At 44.8% G+C, this 16495-nt stretch overlaps 1 protein-coding gene across 6 annotated transcripts in view; it reads right to left on the bottom strand.

Annotated features, from left to right (window-relative positions):
- The window catches only part of EFCAB11 (EF-hand calcium binding domain 11), a 192909-nt gene that overhangs the window by 15811 nt on the left and 160603 nt on the right, over positions 1–16495 (bottom strand). The window contains exon 7 of one of the 6 annotated variants that reach the window (XM_047794930.1): positions 13921–15348. The exons of the other annotated variants lie outside the window; for them this stretch is intronic. Within the exon in view, the coding sequence (XP_047650886.1) occupies positions 15243–15348 (106 nt within the window). The 3' untranslated portion in view covers positions 13921–15242. Of the gene's footprint in view, positions 1–13920; positions 15349–16495 lie in introns of those variants that run through there. 6 annotated transcript variants of the gene reach the window in all.

A 16495-nucleotide genomic window follows, 5' to 3' on the forward strand; every position in this document is an offset into this window, starting at 1 on the left:
TCCCATTTGCAGCACATTCCCTCTAATACTATTATATTTAGAGCCCTTTCGAATTTCATGTGCAAAAGCAGCTTCTTGTTATTGTTGGTTTCATCTGACCATAGCTCATTTGTTCTCTTACATTCAGGATTAGTTTTCATTGGATAGATTTGTCGTAACTTCTGCCTATATCCACACGTAGAGAGAGAGTTGAGTCATTTTTCACTGAAATGTTTACAACAATCAAAGACCATTTGTATCAGTCACCTTTCCTTGGTTAGATTGTCACAACAATCCGAAAGTCTCAGTGGCTTCCAACAAATATCTATTCTCACTCACAGTCCATGTGAGAACCTGGGCTAAAAGAGCAGTGTCCATTGGTGACATGCCTTTCTCATGGATGACAGAAAAGGGCAAGTGATCAAGAATAAGAGTGAAGTCTCCAATAACTTCTACCCTCACCAATCTCTGTTCACATCTCATTTTGCTCACGACAAAGCAAGTCATGGCACAAGCCCAATATTAGTGGGGTGGAAAGTAGGTTTCCAACCATGAGGGACGCTGCATGTCACACAGCAATGGGTGGGGATTGAAAGGAGAGCAATGACTGAGAACAATAACACGATCTACTCCAGTAGTCAATCAATCCATTAAGTCAAACTGGTTATGTGGCTCCACCCGCCTGGAGTCAGGGATCTTTCTCTGGGACCCATTATAATTCTTACAGGAGTGTTATGACTCCTGCCCCCGAAGGGAGATGCTGGAGTGCTGACCTGCTTCCCAGTTGCCCTGAGGATAAATGGATCCAGAGAAACTCAGCTTAAAGTAAATACAGCTACATCTCCACTCCCTGCATGAAGGTACAAACTTGCCAATCAAAGAAAAGAACTTTGTATCTAAAGAAATCATCTCATCGTTGACCAACGAGGAAATGCTAAAGCCCTGGATGCTCTGGCAGCCACCAAACAGATGAAAGCTACCTTGATTCTCTAGGAAAGATGATGACAGTCCCCTTAGAACAGGGGAGAGAGGGTTTTATACCCTGGCTGCATCACCTGTATGATCAATAGCTGCTGCCATCATCCTCCCCATCGTGATCGTCATCACTGCTGCCACCAGCATCTTTAAGGTCAAGCCAGCTGCCATGCTCCGAACCCAGCCAACAGCACCCTGGATGGCCAAACAGACATCTCCACCCCAGAGGACTGACTCTTGTCCTAAAGAAATGAGCCACAGGCTCTGGTTGCCTGACCAACTGGAAAATCACGAAGCTATGTGAGATTGCCTAAAAATGTATTCCTACACTCCTAACACTAGAGAGTTTTTGAATTAATAAACGTGTATTAAAATCACAAGCCTATTCCACTCCGAGCCTCAAAGAAAGCATTCTAGGAACATGGAAAAACGAAAAGGAGAGATGCCTGTTTCCCACGGCAAGTCGCTTCCTATTGGCATTATTTATTTATATAACAAGTCTTTCTGGACTGGTTAAGGGAACTGCCAATTATACGCACCACCTTTCTCCAGGTTACAGAGAAGCATGACGTTTCTCCTTGTTCCACGTGGGAGCACCTGGGCTGGAAACCCTTGTCCTGACAACCGGACTCTTCCCCGGGTTTGTCTGCCTTTGGAAGGATTCAGTGCTCATTCCGAACCAACGGCAAAGGAAAGAAAAATAATATGATCCTTTTCCATCCCATGGGGCTACTGAATTTGCCTGAGCCTTTGAAATGGTCAGGAATGAAAGTACAGTATTTTCTTCTTTATCCATTTTCAGACTCTAAGAAGTCAAGGACCAGCTGAAATCCCGCCTCTGCTGTGAAACCTTTTGTCATCACGCATGATATTCCTTCCTCCGAAACCCAACGGGTATTTCCTGACTTTACTACCCCTTCGTCGGCTCTGCCTTCACTCCTGGTGATGTCAGTTAACTTCCAGAGTGGACTGCAGCAGGTAGGGATTATACAGGTTCAGGCCAACCTCCCTCTCTCAGGGTGCACAGCAATTGGTTCAGGGGTGAGCCTGCGATGCCAGCAGGACTATTCAGCATTTGCTCTGCATAATTAAAATTAAAGTTGGAAGAGAGACCCTCCCATCTTCTCTGGGTCATGAGGTATAAGGAGAGTTTAGGCCTGGAATTTCTTAAGACTCTCTTCCCTGGACTTGGGCAGAAAGCTCAGACTGAAAGATGGAGAGCCCTAATGACATGATTTGAACCCCTAGATCCAGCTATGCCTGAAGTTCTTATCCCAGACTTCCCAGTTACATGAGGGAAATATATTCCTTTTTCTGCTTCAGTGAATTTGAATTGGTTCTTGTTATCTACAACCCAAGTGACTAATGCGCTCACTCAGAATTCTTTAAGAAAAAGGATGCTTAAGGTAAGGAGGCTCTGGACCTCAAAGCCCCCAGAATCTTTGTGTCTTGCTGCTCTGCTCTTGTCATTGTGTGATTGAAGCTGACTGCCTCCCTCTTTGAATTCCAGCTGGGAACAGAGTGAGCACGTGGGGCAGTGCACGGCCAGTGTCTGAAGGCCCGGCCCTGGAGCTGGGCCAACTGCCTCCCTTGGGGTCATGTGGTCAGAAGTCAATGACGTGGCTACACCTGCAGGGGCAGCTGGGACATGTAGTCCATCCAGGCTGTTGTGTGTCCAGCCATGACTGTTCCTGAAAGAAAGATGTGGATGTACAACTGTCAGTGTCTGTAGAATAAAAACGCCAAATTCACATGAAGTGCTTGCAAAATTGGGAGTGAGGTGGGGAAAAGCTGGACCATAAGTAAAAAGAACTAGTTAGCAGTGCTCCACCTGGTCTGCTGTAGCAGTATGTTACCAGTCAACTTAGCTAAGCCGGAACGACATTCCGCAGAGCTCCTTTCCTCATGGGGCTCCACGCTGGGGTTGGCCATGAAGACTTTAACCTGAGATCGGGCAGCTGGCAGTGAAGCAGCAGCCTGAACACTTGGAGGGTCCGTGCAGGGCCCCATGCGTGGGGCAGTTTGTGGGCACTGCTGCTCTCCTGCCAGCTCACCTGCTGCATGGGGTGGCAGCCTGCAGCTTCGCCTCAAGTGCCCAGCCTCCTCTGAGATGCTCCAAGTCCTTGGCCCAGGGCAAGCCTGGCTACGTGGTAAAGGGCACCAGCAGCTTCCGTGGGTCCCCACGCATGGAGGTTGGAGGCTATGGGAGACAGACACGGGCTCCAGCTGGCCTCGCAGCTCTCAGCCTCTCTGTACCTTAACCTTGATGTCTCTCAACCTCAGGGAGTGTTGCTGTTTTAAAGCAGAAGACGTGTGGAGCTGTCCTGTGCCCTGGGGGGGTGTTGGGCGGCATGCCTGGCCTCTACATCCTGGATGCCAGTCGCAACCTTCGCCACAGTCGTGAGAACCCAAACTGTCTCCGGACATTGCTAAAGGTCTCCTGGGGAGCAGATCAGATCACTCCCGGTTGAGACCCAGTGTCTTCACATTTGAGGTTTTCTTCTCAGTTTCTGGCCTCGTGACCTATAGCAACTTCCGGCCCACCTTCGCACCAGAGGTCTGTGTCTCGGAGACTTGCTGAGACCTCGCCACCAGCTCCCACAGTCACAGAGAGCCTAAAACTCCACAATCCGTCCCTTATGTCGGGTTCCCCAGAGCTGTTCCGATCAGGGCTGTATCATGACTTCGATGGGCTCAAGTGTGCATTTGCCTTCAGGGGCCTCTTCCTCCACAAAAAATTTAAAAATGATATGTTAAAGCTATTTTGGTATAACAAATATTAATATTACATAGACTGGATTTATTATTAGACATTTGTTTATACTTTTTTTTTTTTTATGGCGGCACCCTGCAGCACATGGAAGTTCCCGGGCTAGGGACTGAATCCAAGCCTCAGCTGTGACCTACACTGCCGCTGTGGCAATGCCAGATCCTTTTAACCTGCTGCACCAAGCTGGGGATGGAATCCCTGCCTCCACCGTGACCAAAGCTACTGCAGTCAGGTTCTTAATCCACTGCACCACAGCAGGAACTATTATATGTTTTTTCATTAAAAGTAAAGCTTTTATGGCCCCCTGCAAGTAAGGTGTGCTCTAGGCATTACATATTTGAATGGAAGACTCAGCCTTCCGCCTGCTTCTTCCCCAAAGCTTGACTAAAGCTTGACTAACGGGTACCTTCAGTCGCACAATTCTCTTCTTTGTAATCAGAACAAAAACACGCCCTGCAGTGATTTGCTTCTTTCGAGACCAACCTGAGCCAGGGAAGGAACTCCAGGTACTTGAGGCTGCAGTCAGTGGAGCAGAACAAAATTGGGTGAGGGCCCTCCAGGAGTTTGCCTCTGAGCCTCCTAGCGGGCCAACAGAAATGATGGTTGCTGTTTAGGGAATTCAGGGCAAAAGATGAGCATGCAATACAACTCCCTTTTAAAAATGTCACAGAAAACAAGTGTGTCTCAAGGTGAAATTGCCGACATGTGTTTTCTATGTATTTACCATTAGATCGTTAATAATCGGATATAAATCATCCAGTGCAATCAGATGATCCAATCCCGGGGCCCCTTTCCCCACCTGGTGCCGGCTGCTTCTGATTAGCTTGGGGCCCCGCTGCCCTGACAAACAATGGGCTCCTCTCGGGTCCGTGGAGGACAGGAAATTAAGCCATCAGGCACCTTGCCTATTATTTCCATGCTATCCTCAAGCTGTAAATCCATCAACTATGAAAGGTAGAAGCATAAATGCAGGCCAAATAGGAGGAAGTTGGAGATGCAGTTTTATTTGTCACACCACCTCTCAGAAAGTTTGTCCACAAATGCTCAGTATTCACTCTGGCATTAAAATACCTGCTTCACAGCAGATGTGTTCTAGACGGACATACTGTAGATGATAAGACATCTGCAGCAAAGCACCAAATGTTTCTTTTAGCAAGAACTTTGCTTTTATCTCTGGAAGTATCAGGAAACCATTTTGAGTCGAGCCACCAAAATAAAGGCAGTGGAGTTTTGAGATAAATGTTAGGAAAATTGTGTAAAACATTATATCAAAACCCTTGGCACTGTCGAAAAGCAAGATTTCTGAATCCAATGAGTAGCTGCAGAAGAAAATTCAGTTCCATTTTTTCACTTTGTCTGCCAATTTTATAGCACTTCATTTAAAATGGAATCTCTAAAGAATCAATTCAAATTAGCTTTACAGTTTTCCCCAAAGAATCGGCTTTAAAATAAATTGAATTGGCGCATGTGACATAATAAGTGAGCATAAAATTCATGTTAACTAGTCCGAAGGAAAAACTTCTCATCATAAGGAAACAAATAATCTCACATGACTGAGCTAAAAATAGTCTTTAGATTGTCGGTTTCAAAATGGAACAAAAATAGGGAGAGTTGTTATAATAATGATATGGCACATTTCCTCCTAATGAAATGGCCTTGAATTTTTGTAATAAATTACAGAAAGAGAATCCTTTGGGCAAAAATAAGGGACCAGACATGAGTTGCTTCCATCAATAGAGTGACAGCAATGCAAATACCTTCCAGCTGGGAGTGAGCAGCCCTGGCTGGTGGCTTCATTACTGAAGACAGGGCAGAGCTGGGGGGAGCCGTGGTTAGAGTGACAACCAGCCTCCATCACCTGCTGCCCCTTGACTGCAAAACAGCTTCTGCTGCTGTGTTTGCTTTGTTTTGCTCAGCCACATTTAGCACAAACATTTATTTGAAATCTCTTTATTTGGGACTTCCCTGGTAGCTCAGGAGGTTAAAGATCCGGGGTCACCACCGCTGGGGCGAGGGTTTGACCACTAGCTCGGGAACTTCTGTATGCTGTGGGAATGGCCAAAAAAAAAAAAAAAGAGAGAAGAAGAAGAAAAAAGAAAAAAAAGAAAAACAAAAAAAAGAAAAGAAGTCTCTTGGGAGTTCCCATCTTGGCTCAGTGGTAACAAACCCAACAAGTATCCATGAGGACGCAGGTTCAATCCCTGGCCTTGCTCAGTGGGTTAAGGATCTCGTGTTGCCATGAGGTGTGGTTGCAGATTCGGCTTAGAGCCTGCGTTGCTGTGACTGTGGTGTAGGCTGGTAGCTGCAGCTCTGATTCGACCCCTAGCCTGGGAACTTCCATATGCCTCAGGTGTGGCCCTAAAAAGACAGAAAAAGAAAAAAGTTCACAGTTGTGAAATGTACAGTTATTTAATTAAGGAGGAGAGAGTTGGAGTTTATGATGATTTTCTTCCCGCTACTGAAATCAATAAACAAATACTTAGGTTTATTGCTGAAGAAGTTTCGATGGAGATTTTTAAATTTAATTTTTTTAATTTATTTTATCGAACTGTAGTTGATGTACGATGTTGTGTTAAGTTTCTGGTGTACAGCAGAGTGATTCAGTTATACATGCATAATAGGTTGCATCTGCTGATCCCAAACTCCCAGTCCATCCCTCCCTCCTGCTTCCCTACAACTACAAGTCTGTTCTCTATGTCTGTGAGTCTGTTTCATTTGAGTCATTCATAAGTTCATTTGAGTCATACATTAGATTCTGCATATCAGTGATATCCCATGGTATTTGTCCTTTGACTTATTTCATTTAGAATGATAATCTCTAGGTCCATCCATGTTGCTGCAAATTGCATATTTCATTCTTTTTTATGGCTGAGTAGTATTCTATTGGATATATATGCATATGTATATGTGTGTGTATCCATACATATCTCACATCTTTATCTAGTCATCAGTCCATGGACATTCAGGTTGTTTTCCATGTCTTGGCTATTTATGTATTGCTGCTATAAATAGCACCCACATCTGTCATCCAGTGCCACCATCTGTAACCCACTGCTCCCACTGATCTGTCAAATCTACTCATTGCTTTCTGTTCCCACCCACCGCCTGAATCCAAGCCTCTTTCATTTCTGGCTTGGATGTTGCAGCATTCTCCTGTAGCCAGCGCTCTTCCAGAATGCACTCCAGAACCACTCACGTCTGTCCTTCGCACTGCAGCCAGACTGATATTTATTTTCCAGAGGCAAATCTGGTCATGCCACCTCTGCCCTCACCGTAAAAAAGCCTTCAATGGCCTCTCATTGCTTTTGGGAAAAAGACGAAACTCCCTGCCCTGCATGGCCTGGATGCCCTCCATAATGTCAGCATCATCCTAGGCCTCATGCTCTGCCCCACAGCTCCTCAGCCACGGTGGATGGCCTCCCCTTGATCCCTGCTCCTTGCCATGCCCCTCCCACTGGGTGGCCTGGCAGCGCCCTTCCCTCTTCCGGGAATGCCCTTCTCACCACTTTGTTTAGTCATCCTTTAGATTGCAATTTAATCCTCAGCAAGCCCACCCTATGTCCCACCCTATGTCTTGGGTATCTGACTCGAGCCCATCCATACCTATCTAAACCAGCTACCTCTCTGTTATGGCTGAATTGTGTCCCTCTAAATTCATATGTTGAAGCTCTAACTTCTAGGACTCAGAACATGACTGTGGCGCTAGGCTTTGAAAGAGGTATTAAGCTACAATGAGGTTGTTGGGGGGATCCTAACCCAGGAATGACTAGTGTCCTTGTAAGAAGAGATTTGGACACAGACACGCACAGAGGAAAGACCCTGTGGGGACACCAAAAGAAGGCTGCCATCTGCAAGCCAAGGACAGAGGCCTCTAATGACACCAAATCTGCTTACACCTTGATCTTGGACTTAGAGTCTCCAGAATTGTGAGGCAATAAATTCTGCTGTTTAAGCCACCTCGTTTGCAGAATTTTGTTAGAGCAGCCCGAGCAGACTGATACGCTCTCTGTCATAGAAACAGTCATAAAAGTGTGTTGTCAACTTAGCTGCAACTTAACTTTCATTTCAGTGTTTGCTCGCTGTCTTCCTGATAAGAAGGCCAACTTTGAAAGGACAGGAACTGGGTGTGGTTTTGCTCCTCATGGTATCACCAGAGCCTGGCATGGTGCCTAGCAGGTAGTAGGCATTCTAGAAATACTTCGTGTGTGTAAACGAATGCATAGACCAGGAAAAACAGATGAGTGAAGGGATGAACACACAGGGAGAAGAAACAGTAATTACACAATGGTTTTTACCTTCGGGAAGAATCCCTTTGGGCCTGGGTTGCATCCAGGAGCAAGGGCACCTTGTATTGGCTAATATGAGCATTAACACGCATTTATGGAATTTCACTGGATACAGTGAATTCCTGGAATTTCAAGATTTTAGTCCCACAGAGAAACACTGTTCAGTGAAATTTAATCTCATGGATTTTATTGTGAAAGAGGCAAATATCTGACGAGAGAGTAAAAAAGAAAAAATAATTCTAAGAGGCATAAATCCAACATCCTTGCAAGTGGGAGAAAATATCTTGTTTGTATCAAACCCCATTGATTAATGGCACGCGCTTAATTTCCGCTTGGAAAAAGCCCTTGCTGGTTTCCACGGGGGCAACAACACAGTAAGAGCAGCATGGAGTTGCCATGAGGGAAGGAGGGTGGAACACGTGAGAATTTCTGTCGCAGTCTTAAGAGGAGTCCTCTTTTCGGAGAAACTCATTATTCACTTAATTATTCATTCTGTTTATTTACTGTATAGTTATTACACATAAATATGGTGCAAATCCCCAGAATCCTCAAACACCAGATGCCAGTTTCCCTCTGCAGTCCCAGAAGACATAGCCAAGCCATCACTGTGAGAATTAAAACAACAACAACTAAAACCCAATTAAAATTGTGCCAGCATGTTCATTTCCAAAATAAAAACCCTGCAAATGAATAAGCTTTTAGTCACTCCCCTGACTGCTTCTGCAAAAGAACAAACACAAAAAAACTTTAAACTAAAACTGGCATATAATTAGTATTTAAATCGCAGCTACAAGGAACTTCATATCCGCACAGAAAGGGCGTTGGCTAAGTCAACGTTGTATTGTTTCTCCCGTTTTCAAAATCAAATGATTGAAGAAAACGGCGTTTGGCTTTTTGGAATTTTGATGCTCCTGGCAAAGCCCAGGGATGGTACAGAAAGAAGCCAAGATGGCGACATGATGGTTGGGGTCTTCGAGTGCACAGGTTACACAGCCTCTTCTTCTTAATGATGTGTGTGTTTGGGGGAGGCGGGGGCTCATACCCAGGTGCCCCTCACCCACCTGAGCATATGACTGGGCATACCGAGGGGGTAAACGGGCAGCCCAGGCTCTTTGAACAAAGTCCAACAAAGCACAGGTGGTGCCAAGGGGGAAGGAGGCCATGTCCTTTGAGAAATTGTTGGTGCAGAGAGAACTGAGGGCAGCACAGGAACGTGCTGGGCTGGAGGACATGCGACTGTGTAGGGGGAGGGGAGGCTGGATGTGGATAAGTGTTTACATGCCATCAATCCTCTGGTCCTACTGGTTCCACCAAGAGCCAGGAGGACTTTTAGAGAAGCGTGTGACTGTGGGCGCCACCAGCAGGAGGGGTGTGATGGGAAGATCTGCCTGCCGACTACACCCAGAGAGTCTTCTCGTGGGTGGGGTCATTGTGAGAGCCGACGTGACCTTGGAGATGCAGGCAGATGAGTCCATGACTGGACCAGCCCGAGGCCTGTGGTGCCTCCTCTCAGCTGGGGCTCAGACCTGAAAGGCGCATGGTCTCTGTTCTCAGTGTCAAGGTTATGAGGACTGGATCGGGGGTCAGGCGGTCCAGATTCAAATCTCAGGCCTGCCACTGACCGTCACAGCTCTGTGCTTATTTTCCATTCTGAGAATAAGGGCAACGCCTCCGTCTTCAAGTTGCCACAAGACCTAACTGTGCTGGTGCATGTAAAGGGCTGAGAGCAGTGCCAGGCGCTGGCAGGTGGACACTCAACATGGGTTTTTCCCATCAGTGCTGGTAAGTTCCTATCTATGTGGCAACTTATCACAGGGATAAGCTTTGCAGTAACCCTGCTTTTTTCCAGGACACTTTATTTCCACAGCAGCTGATACAACTGTTTGTTTCACTCTTTTTTTTTTCTTTTTTTGCTTTTTAGGGCCACAACCATAGCATATGGATCTGAGCTGTGTCTGTGACCTACACCACAGCTCACAGCCATGCCAGATCCCCAACCCACTGAGTGAAGCCAGGGATCAAACCCTGGTCCTCATGGATACTGCATGTTGGATTAGTTTCCACTGCACCATAGCAGGAACTCCTGCCTGTTTCACCCTTGAACAACAATAATATTTTTATTCCTGGCACCTCCGATTCAAATAAGTTCATGGCCTCCTGTCCCATAATGCCTCATGGCCATTTCTGTTACCTGCTGCAAATAGTTTCTAGTCACAGAGCCCAATTTGGGGGCCTTTTTGCTGAGATGGCAAAAACATTTTCTAATCTCTTCGGCAACCACAGTGTAGCGTATCAGGTCCACCCAAACACAAAAGGTCTTCGTTCATAATAGATGGAATCGGAACGTTGTGTAATATTTCCTTATTGCTTTCTTATTAACGTAGCTTTCATAGTCTGTGGCTGCTTTAAGAATTCCTGGGCCTGAAAGCCTAATGCCTTCAGTTACGGCTCAAATTAGATCTATCAAACAGTTACACCCATGATTTCATGAAAGAAACATGATAGGACTGAGGATATCAATTTAAATGAAAATAAAATCATTCTTTGTCTTATGCTTGCATTTTCAAAGCAGCTGATCATTCAGACTCGATGTCACCTGCTCGAGGTCTGAAGGTGAGTGTGTGGCACCCCAGCCCCTTCCTTCCCGACAGGCACTTCAAGTCGAGTTGCTCCAGTGTCTTCTCCCGGGTGGAGTAGGAGGTGCAAGGGGAGGTGAGGAAGCAGGTGCAGAGGGAGTGGCAGGGCAAGGGTTTATGAGTTTGCAGTTACACCACTAGTCAAGTCAGGTAACAGGGATGGTAGAGATAACAGCGTGTTCATAAAAACATTGAACTGGGGAGTTCCCGTCGTGGCTCAGTGGTTAATGAACCATGAGGTTGAGGGTTCGATCCCTGGCCTTGCTCAGTGGGTTAAGGATCCAGCGTTGCCGAGAGCTGTGGTGTAGGTTGCAGACTCGGCTTGGATCCCCCATTGCTGTGGCTCTGGTGTAGGCTGGCGGCTGCAGCTCCAATTTGACCCCTAGCCTGGGAACCTTCATATGCTGCGGGAGCGGCCCTAGAAAAGGCAAAAAGACCAAAAAACAAAACAAAACAAACAAACAAAAAACCCATTGAACTGGGACATTCCCACTCTGGCTCAGCGGAAACAAACCCGACTAGGAACCACGAGGATGTGGGTTCGATCCCTGGCCTTGTTCAGTGGGTTAAGGAGCTGGGGTGAGCTGGGATGGAGGGTAAAGATGTGGCTTGGATCCTGCACTGCTGAGGCTGTGGTGTAAGTCAGCAGCTACAGCTCTGATTCGACCCCTAGCCTGGGAACCTCCATAGGCCACGGGTGTGGTCCTAAAAAGAAGGAAGGAAGGAGGGAAGAGAGAGGGAGGAAAGAAGGAAGAGACAGTGCCGTCCAGCAGAACTCTGTACAATGATGGAAACGTTCTCCTTGGCAGTGTGCAGCCTGGAGCCACCAACCACACGCAGCTTTTGAACACTTGAAATGCAGCTACTGGATATGGCTATTTAGGGAAGAACTGTTTTTAATTTTATTTAGTTTTGATGAGTGGAAATTAAATTTAAATAGCCACATGTGCTGGTGGCTTTAGACAGTATGGCTTTAGCCGTGATTCTGATGTAACATACAAGTTGGCTTAGACTTATGAGTTTAAGTTGAAATTTGAGTTTACAAATACTATTGAGACACTCAGGAGCATTAGGACATCTCATTACAGAATTTCATTAATTATACGTAAAACTTTAAATACGTGGGGAGATGTCCTTATTCCCTGGAGAATCGAAAGGCTTTAAAAGAGAATTGATATAAGCGTTTGAAAACATTCAAAATAAGTCCTCCGACCAACGGAATTAACTAAAAATCAATAATGAAAAGTAGAAAGCCCACAACTTTTGAAAATTTAACAAGTCATTTCTGACTAGCCCATGTGTCAAAGAAGAAATAACCACAGAAATTAGAGAATATTTTGAAAAACATATTAATGAAGACAAGACATATCAATACTAGTGAGATGCAGCCAAAGCAGGGCCTAGAGGACTTTTATAGTCTTAAATGTTAGGGTTAGAGAAGAAAAAAGGCTGAAAATCATTATACTATATGTCCTTCTGTCTGGTTTCTTTCAGTTAGCCTAATGCCCTCAAGATACATTATGTTGTCACAAATGGCAGGCTTTTCTTATCTTTTATGGCTGAATAATATTTCCTTGTATAGGTACAGATCTAGATATATATCATATTTGCTTTATCTATTCATCCATTGATGGACACATAGGTTGTTTCCATGTCTTGGATATATTAACATATGAACAGGCCCTTTAAGACTAACCACAGGGAGAATCCAGGAACCACACCTGTAGGTTTTCTCAGTGCTGTGAGGAATTATGAAGTTCAAAAGCAGTATAAAGGGGAGTTCCCACTGTGGTGCAGCAGGTTGGGGATCCAGCATTACTGCAGCTGTAGTGTGGGTAGAAGCTGCAGCTCAGATTTGATCCCTGACAGGAACTCCATAAGCTATGGGTATGGCCAAAAAAGGGGGAAAAAAAAGAAGAAGAAGAAGAAGAAGAGGTATAAAGGGCTTTCATTTCAATAGGTCCAAAGCTAAGGGATTACTTTACTTTCTTTGAAATGTATACTGCAAGCAATATAATAGGAAAGCTGAGTACTTTGTTTGTTTGTTTTTAGGGCTGCACCCACAGCATGTGGAGGTTCCCAGGTTATGGGTTGAATTGGAGCTATAGCTGTTGGCCTATGCCACAGCTCACAGCAACACCAGATCCTTAACCCACTGAGCAAGGCCAGGGATCGAACCTGCAACCTCATGGTTCCCAGTTGGATTCATTTCTGCTGAGTCACAACGGGAACTCTGAAAGCTGGGTACTTTCTGTTTGTGTGTTTTTCAAGGTTCTCCAAATGCAATTCAAATGCAGATATATGAAGTCTCTTCTTTGTCGGAAACCAACCCATATGACAGGCTGTGAACATACTTCCCTATGGCAAAAGCCTGACATTGTTGAGAGTTCAGAGTCCTATAAAGGTGCCATCGATTGGCAGTCTTTGATTTTTGGCTATTGTGCCCCATAATATGATTTTGAAAAGCTATGTACCCCCCTTTACATATTTTAATTGACATCTAGACTTTTATTATAAATTTAAATCACGTCAAGGGGTATAACTGCATATGGTAAGTGCTGAAAAAAAATTTTTTTTTTTTGTCTTTTTGCTATTTCTTTGGGCCGCTCCCACGGCATATGGAGGTTCCCAGGCTAGGGGTTGAATCGGAGCTGTAGCCACTGGCCTATGCCAGAGCCACAGCAACGCGGGATCCGAACCACGTCTGCAACCTACACCACAGCTCACGGCAACGCCGGATCCTTAACCCACTGAGCAAGGGCAGGGACCGAACCCGCAACCTCATGGTTCCTAGTCGGATTCGTTAACCACTGCGCCACGACGGGAACTCCTGAAAATTTTTTAAATAAACTTTTACTTTGGAACAGTTTTAGATTTACCAAAAAACTGAAGATAGCACAGATTCCCATACACCACACCCAGCTTCCTCTATTATTAACATCTTACGTATCATACATTTGTTATAATTAATGAAACAATATCGATACATTATTATAAGCCAAAGCTTTATTCAGTTTTCCGAGGTTTTTTGTTTGTTTGTTTGCTTTTTGTCTTTTGAGGGCCACACCCGCGGCATATGGAGGTTCCTAGGCCAGGGGTCTAATTGGAGCTGCAGCCGCCAGCCTACACCAGAGCCACAGCAACGTGGGATCCGGGCCGAGTCTGTGACCTACGCCACAACTCATGGCAACACTGGATCCTTAACCCACCGAGCAAGGCCAGGGATCGAACCCGCAACCCCATGGTTCCTAGTCGGATTCGTTAACCACTGAGTCACGACAGGAACTCCCCGAGGTTTTTAGCTAATGTCTTTTTCCTGTTCTAGGATCCCATCACCCCAGCTATCACAATACATTCAGCTGCCGTTTCCTTAGGCTCTGATTGGCGGTGGCATTTCTCAGGCATGCCTTGTTTTTGACCTTGACAGCTTTGAGAAATACTGATTGGGTCTTTTGTAAAATGTCTCTGAATTGGGATTTCTCTGCTGTTTTTCTCATGATTGGGCTGAGGTTGTGGGTTTGGGGGAAGAAAGCCAGAGAAGGTAGGTGTCATTTTCATCAGGTACAGAAGGGTACATAGTATCAACAAGATTTAACTGTTGACAGTGACCTTGATCTCCTGGTTGAGGTAGAGAGGGTCAGGGTTCTCTGCTGTTACTCCGTGGCCTCCCTTCCACACCGCACTCTTTGCAAGAACCTCACCATGTGCCGTCCACACTTGGACGGAATGGAGAGTCATGCTCTGTCTCTTTGAGGGCAGAGTACCTATATAAATTACTTGGAATTCTTCGGCAAAGCAGATGTGTCCCAACTCTTCCATTTATTTATTTATTCAATCATTTATTTGAATCAGTATACTCATGGATATTTTATACTTTGCGTTATAATCCAATACTACTTTATTTTGTTACTCAGATTGTTCCAGCATTGGCCACGGGAGCTCTTTCTGTTGTTTCTTGTGTCCCTTTGAAAAACGCCTACCAATGTACTTAGTTTTTGTTTGTTCGTTTGTTTTTTTAAAAAGTTTTGTTTTGTTTTGTTTTGTTTTGTTGTTGAGCACTTCCTCATCTTCTGGCACTATAAGATGGTCCAGGCTTCCCTGGTATATTTTGCCACACTAAAAAAAATTCCCTGTGCTTTACCTATTCAATCCTCCTTCATTAAAAACAAACAAACAGAAAACAAAAAGCAAAAACAAAAAAAATAAGATAAAAACAAAACCCTGAAAATCATTGCTTTTTTAGTCATCACTGTAATTTGGCCTTTTCTAGAAGGTCACATTAGTACCATACAGCATGTAACCTTTTCACACTGGCTTCGTGCACTTAGAAATATGCATTTAAGATGCACCCATGTCTTTTTGTGGCTTGATAGCTCATTTCTTTTTATCACTGGATCATAATTCCTTGTATGGTTGTACCACACTTTCTTTATCCTCTCATCTCCCGAAGGACATCTTGGTGGCTTCCAGTTTGGGGTGATGATGCATAAAGCTCCTCTAAACATTCTTATGCAAGTTTTTGTGTGCAGAGAAGTTTTCAATCCGTTGAATCAATGTGTAGGAGCATGATGGCTGGATCGCTTGGTAAGACTATGCTTACTTTGCTTTATAAGAAACTGTCAGACTGTCTTCTGAAGTGGCTGTGCCATTTGGCATTCCCACTAGCAATGAATGAGTAGAAATTACTGAACTGCAAGTTAAACTGAGGGAGGAGGAGAAGGAAGAGGAGAACAGAGAATGAGAGACATGTCAGATAATATCATCAGTATGACACATGTATAATTCAGTGCTTTTTAAGAATATGGTAGGAGAAGTGTTTGAGGAGATAATGGCCAAGAAGTTTCCATAGTTGATAAAATACATAAAGTATCCTGTAATTTTGGGTTCCATGTGTAGTAGGAGGGGTAATCTGTTGATACAAGTTTGGATATCCGTTAATAAGCAGGTCAGAGAGAACCTTGGGCTGCTCAATGGATATAATTCTCTTTATGGAGAAACAGGAAAGAGGGAAGGAAGGGAGGGAGGGAAAGGATAAAGGGAGAATAAAAGAAAGACAAATGCGTAAACCTCATCCTGCAAGCAGTCCCCTGTAAACAGTTAGGAGGGTAAGCTTGGTAAAGAAATTGCCTCAAGCTCTATTTCTGCCATGTTTAACCTTAAAAACATTGTTTAAAGTCAAAGCTGGCTTGTTCTTTAAAACAAAGATGACCAAACCTTGGCTTCTACTTCAGAGTGACTGCTATTATTTTATTTTTAAAATTGTTTTGCTTTTTGGGGCTGCACCTGCGGCATATGGAGGTTCCCAGGCTAGGGGTCCAATCAGAGCTGTAGCCACCAGCCTACACCAGAGCCACAGCAGTGCAGGATCCGAGCCGTGTTTGTGACCTACACCACAGCTCACCGCCATGCCAGATCCTTAACCCACTGATGGAGACCAGGGATCGAACCCACATCCTCATGGATCCTAGTAGGGTTCGTTAACCACTGAGCCATGAAGGGAACTCCCGACAATCACTGCTATTATGATAATACTTGTGATCTAGTTCTAGACCCTTGGTCAATTTTTTTTCTATAAATTCAATAATATTGAAATTGTTTCTCCTAATGCATCTACTACAGCAAACCTAACTTTTGTTTTCCTTTGAAGCCTCCCCTCCCCAAATCAGTAAACCATAAAATAGGGAATATATTTGGATTTCAGTTTATGATTTCATATAAATTACTGGTTTCTTTTTTTTAGGGCCGCACTCATGACATATGGAAGTTCCCAGGCCAGGGGTCGAATCGGAGCTGCAGCTGCCGGCCTACACCACAGCCACAGCAACGAGGGATCTGAGCCACATCTGCAA

Source organism: Phacochoerus africanus, chromosome 9 (genome assembly GCF_016906955.1).
Source record: "Phacochoerus africanus isolate WHEZ1 chromosome 9, ROS_Pafr_v1, whole genome shotgun sequence".
In the NCBI taxonomy this organism is placed as follows: Eukaryota; Metazoa; Chordata; class Mammalia; order Artiodactyla; family Suidae; genus Phacochoerus; species Phacochoerus africanus.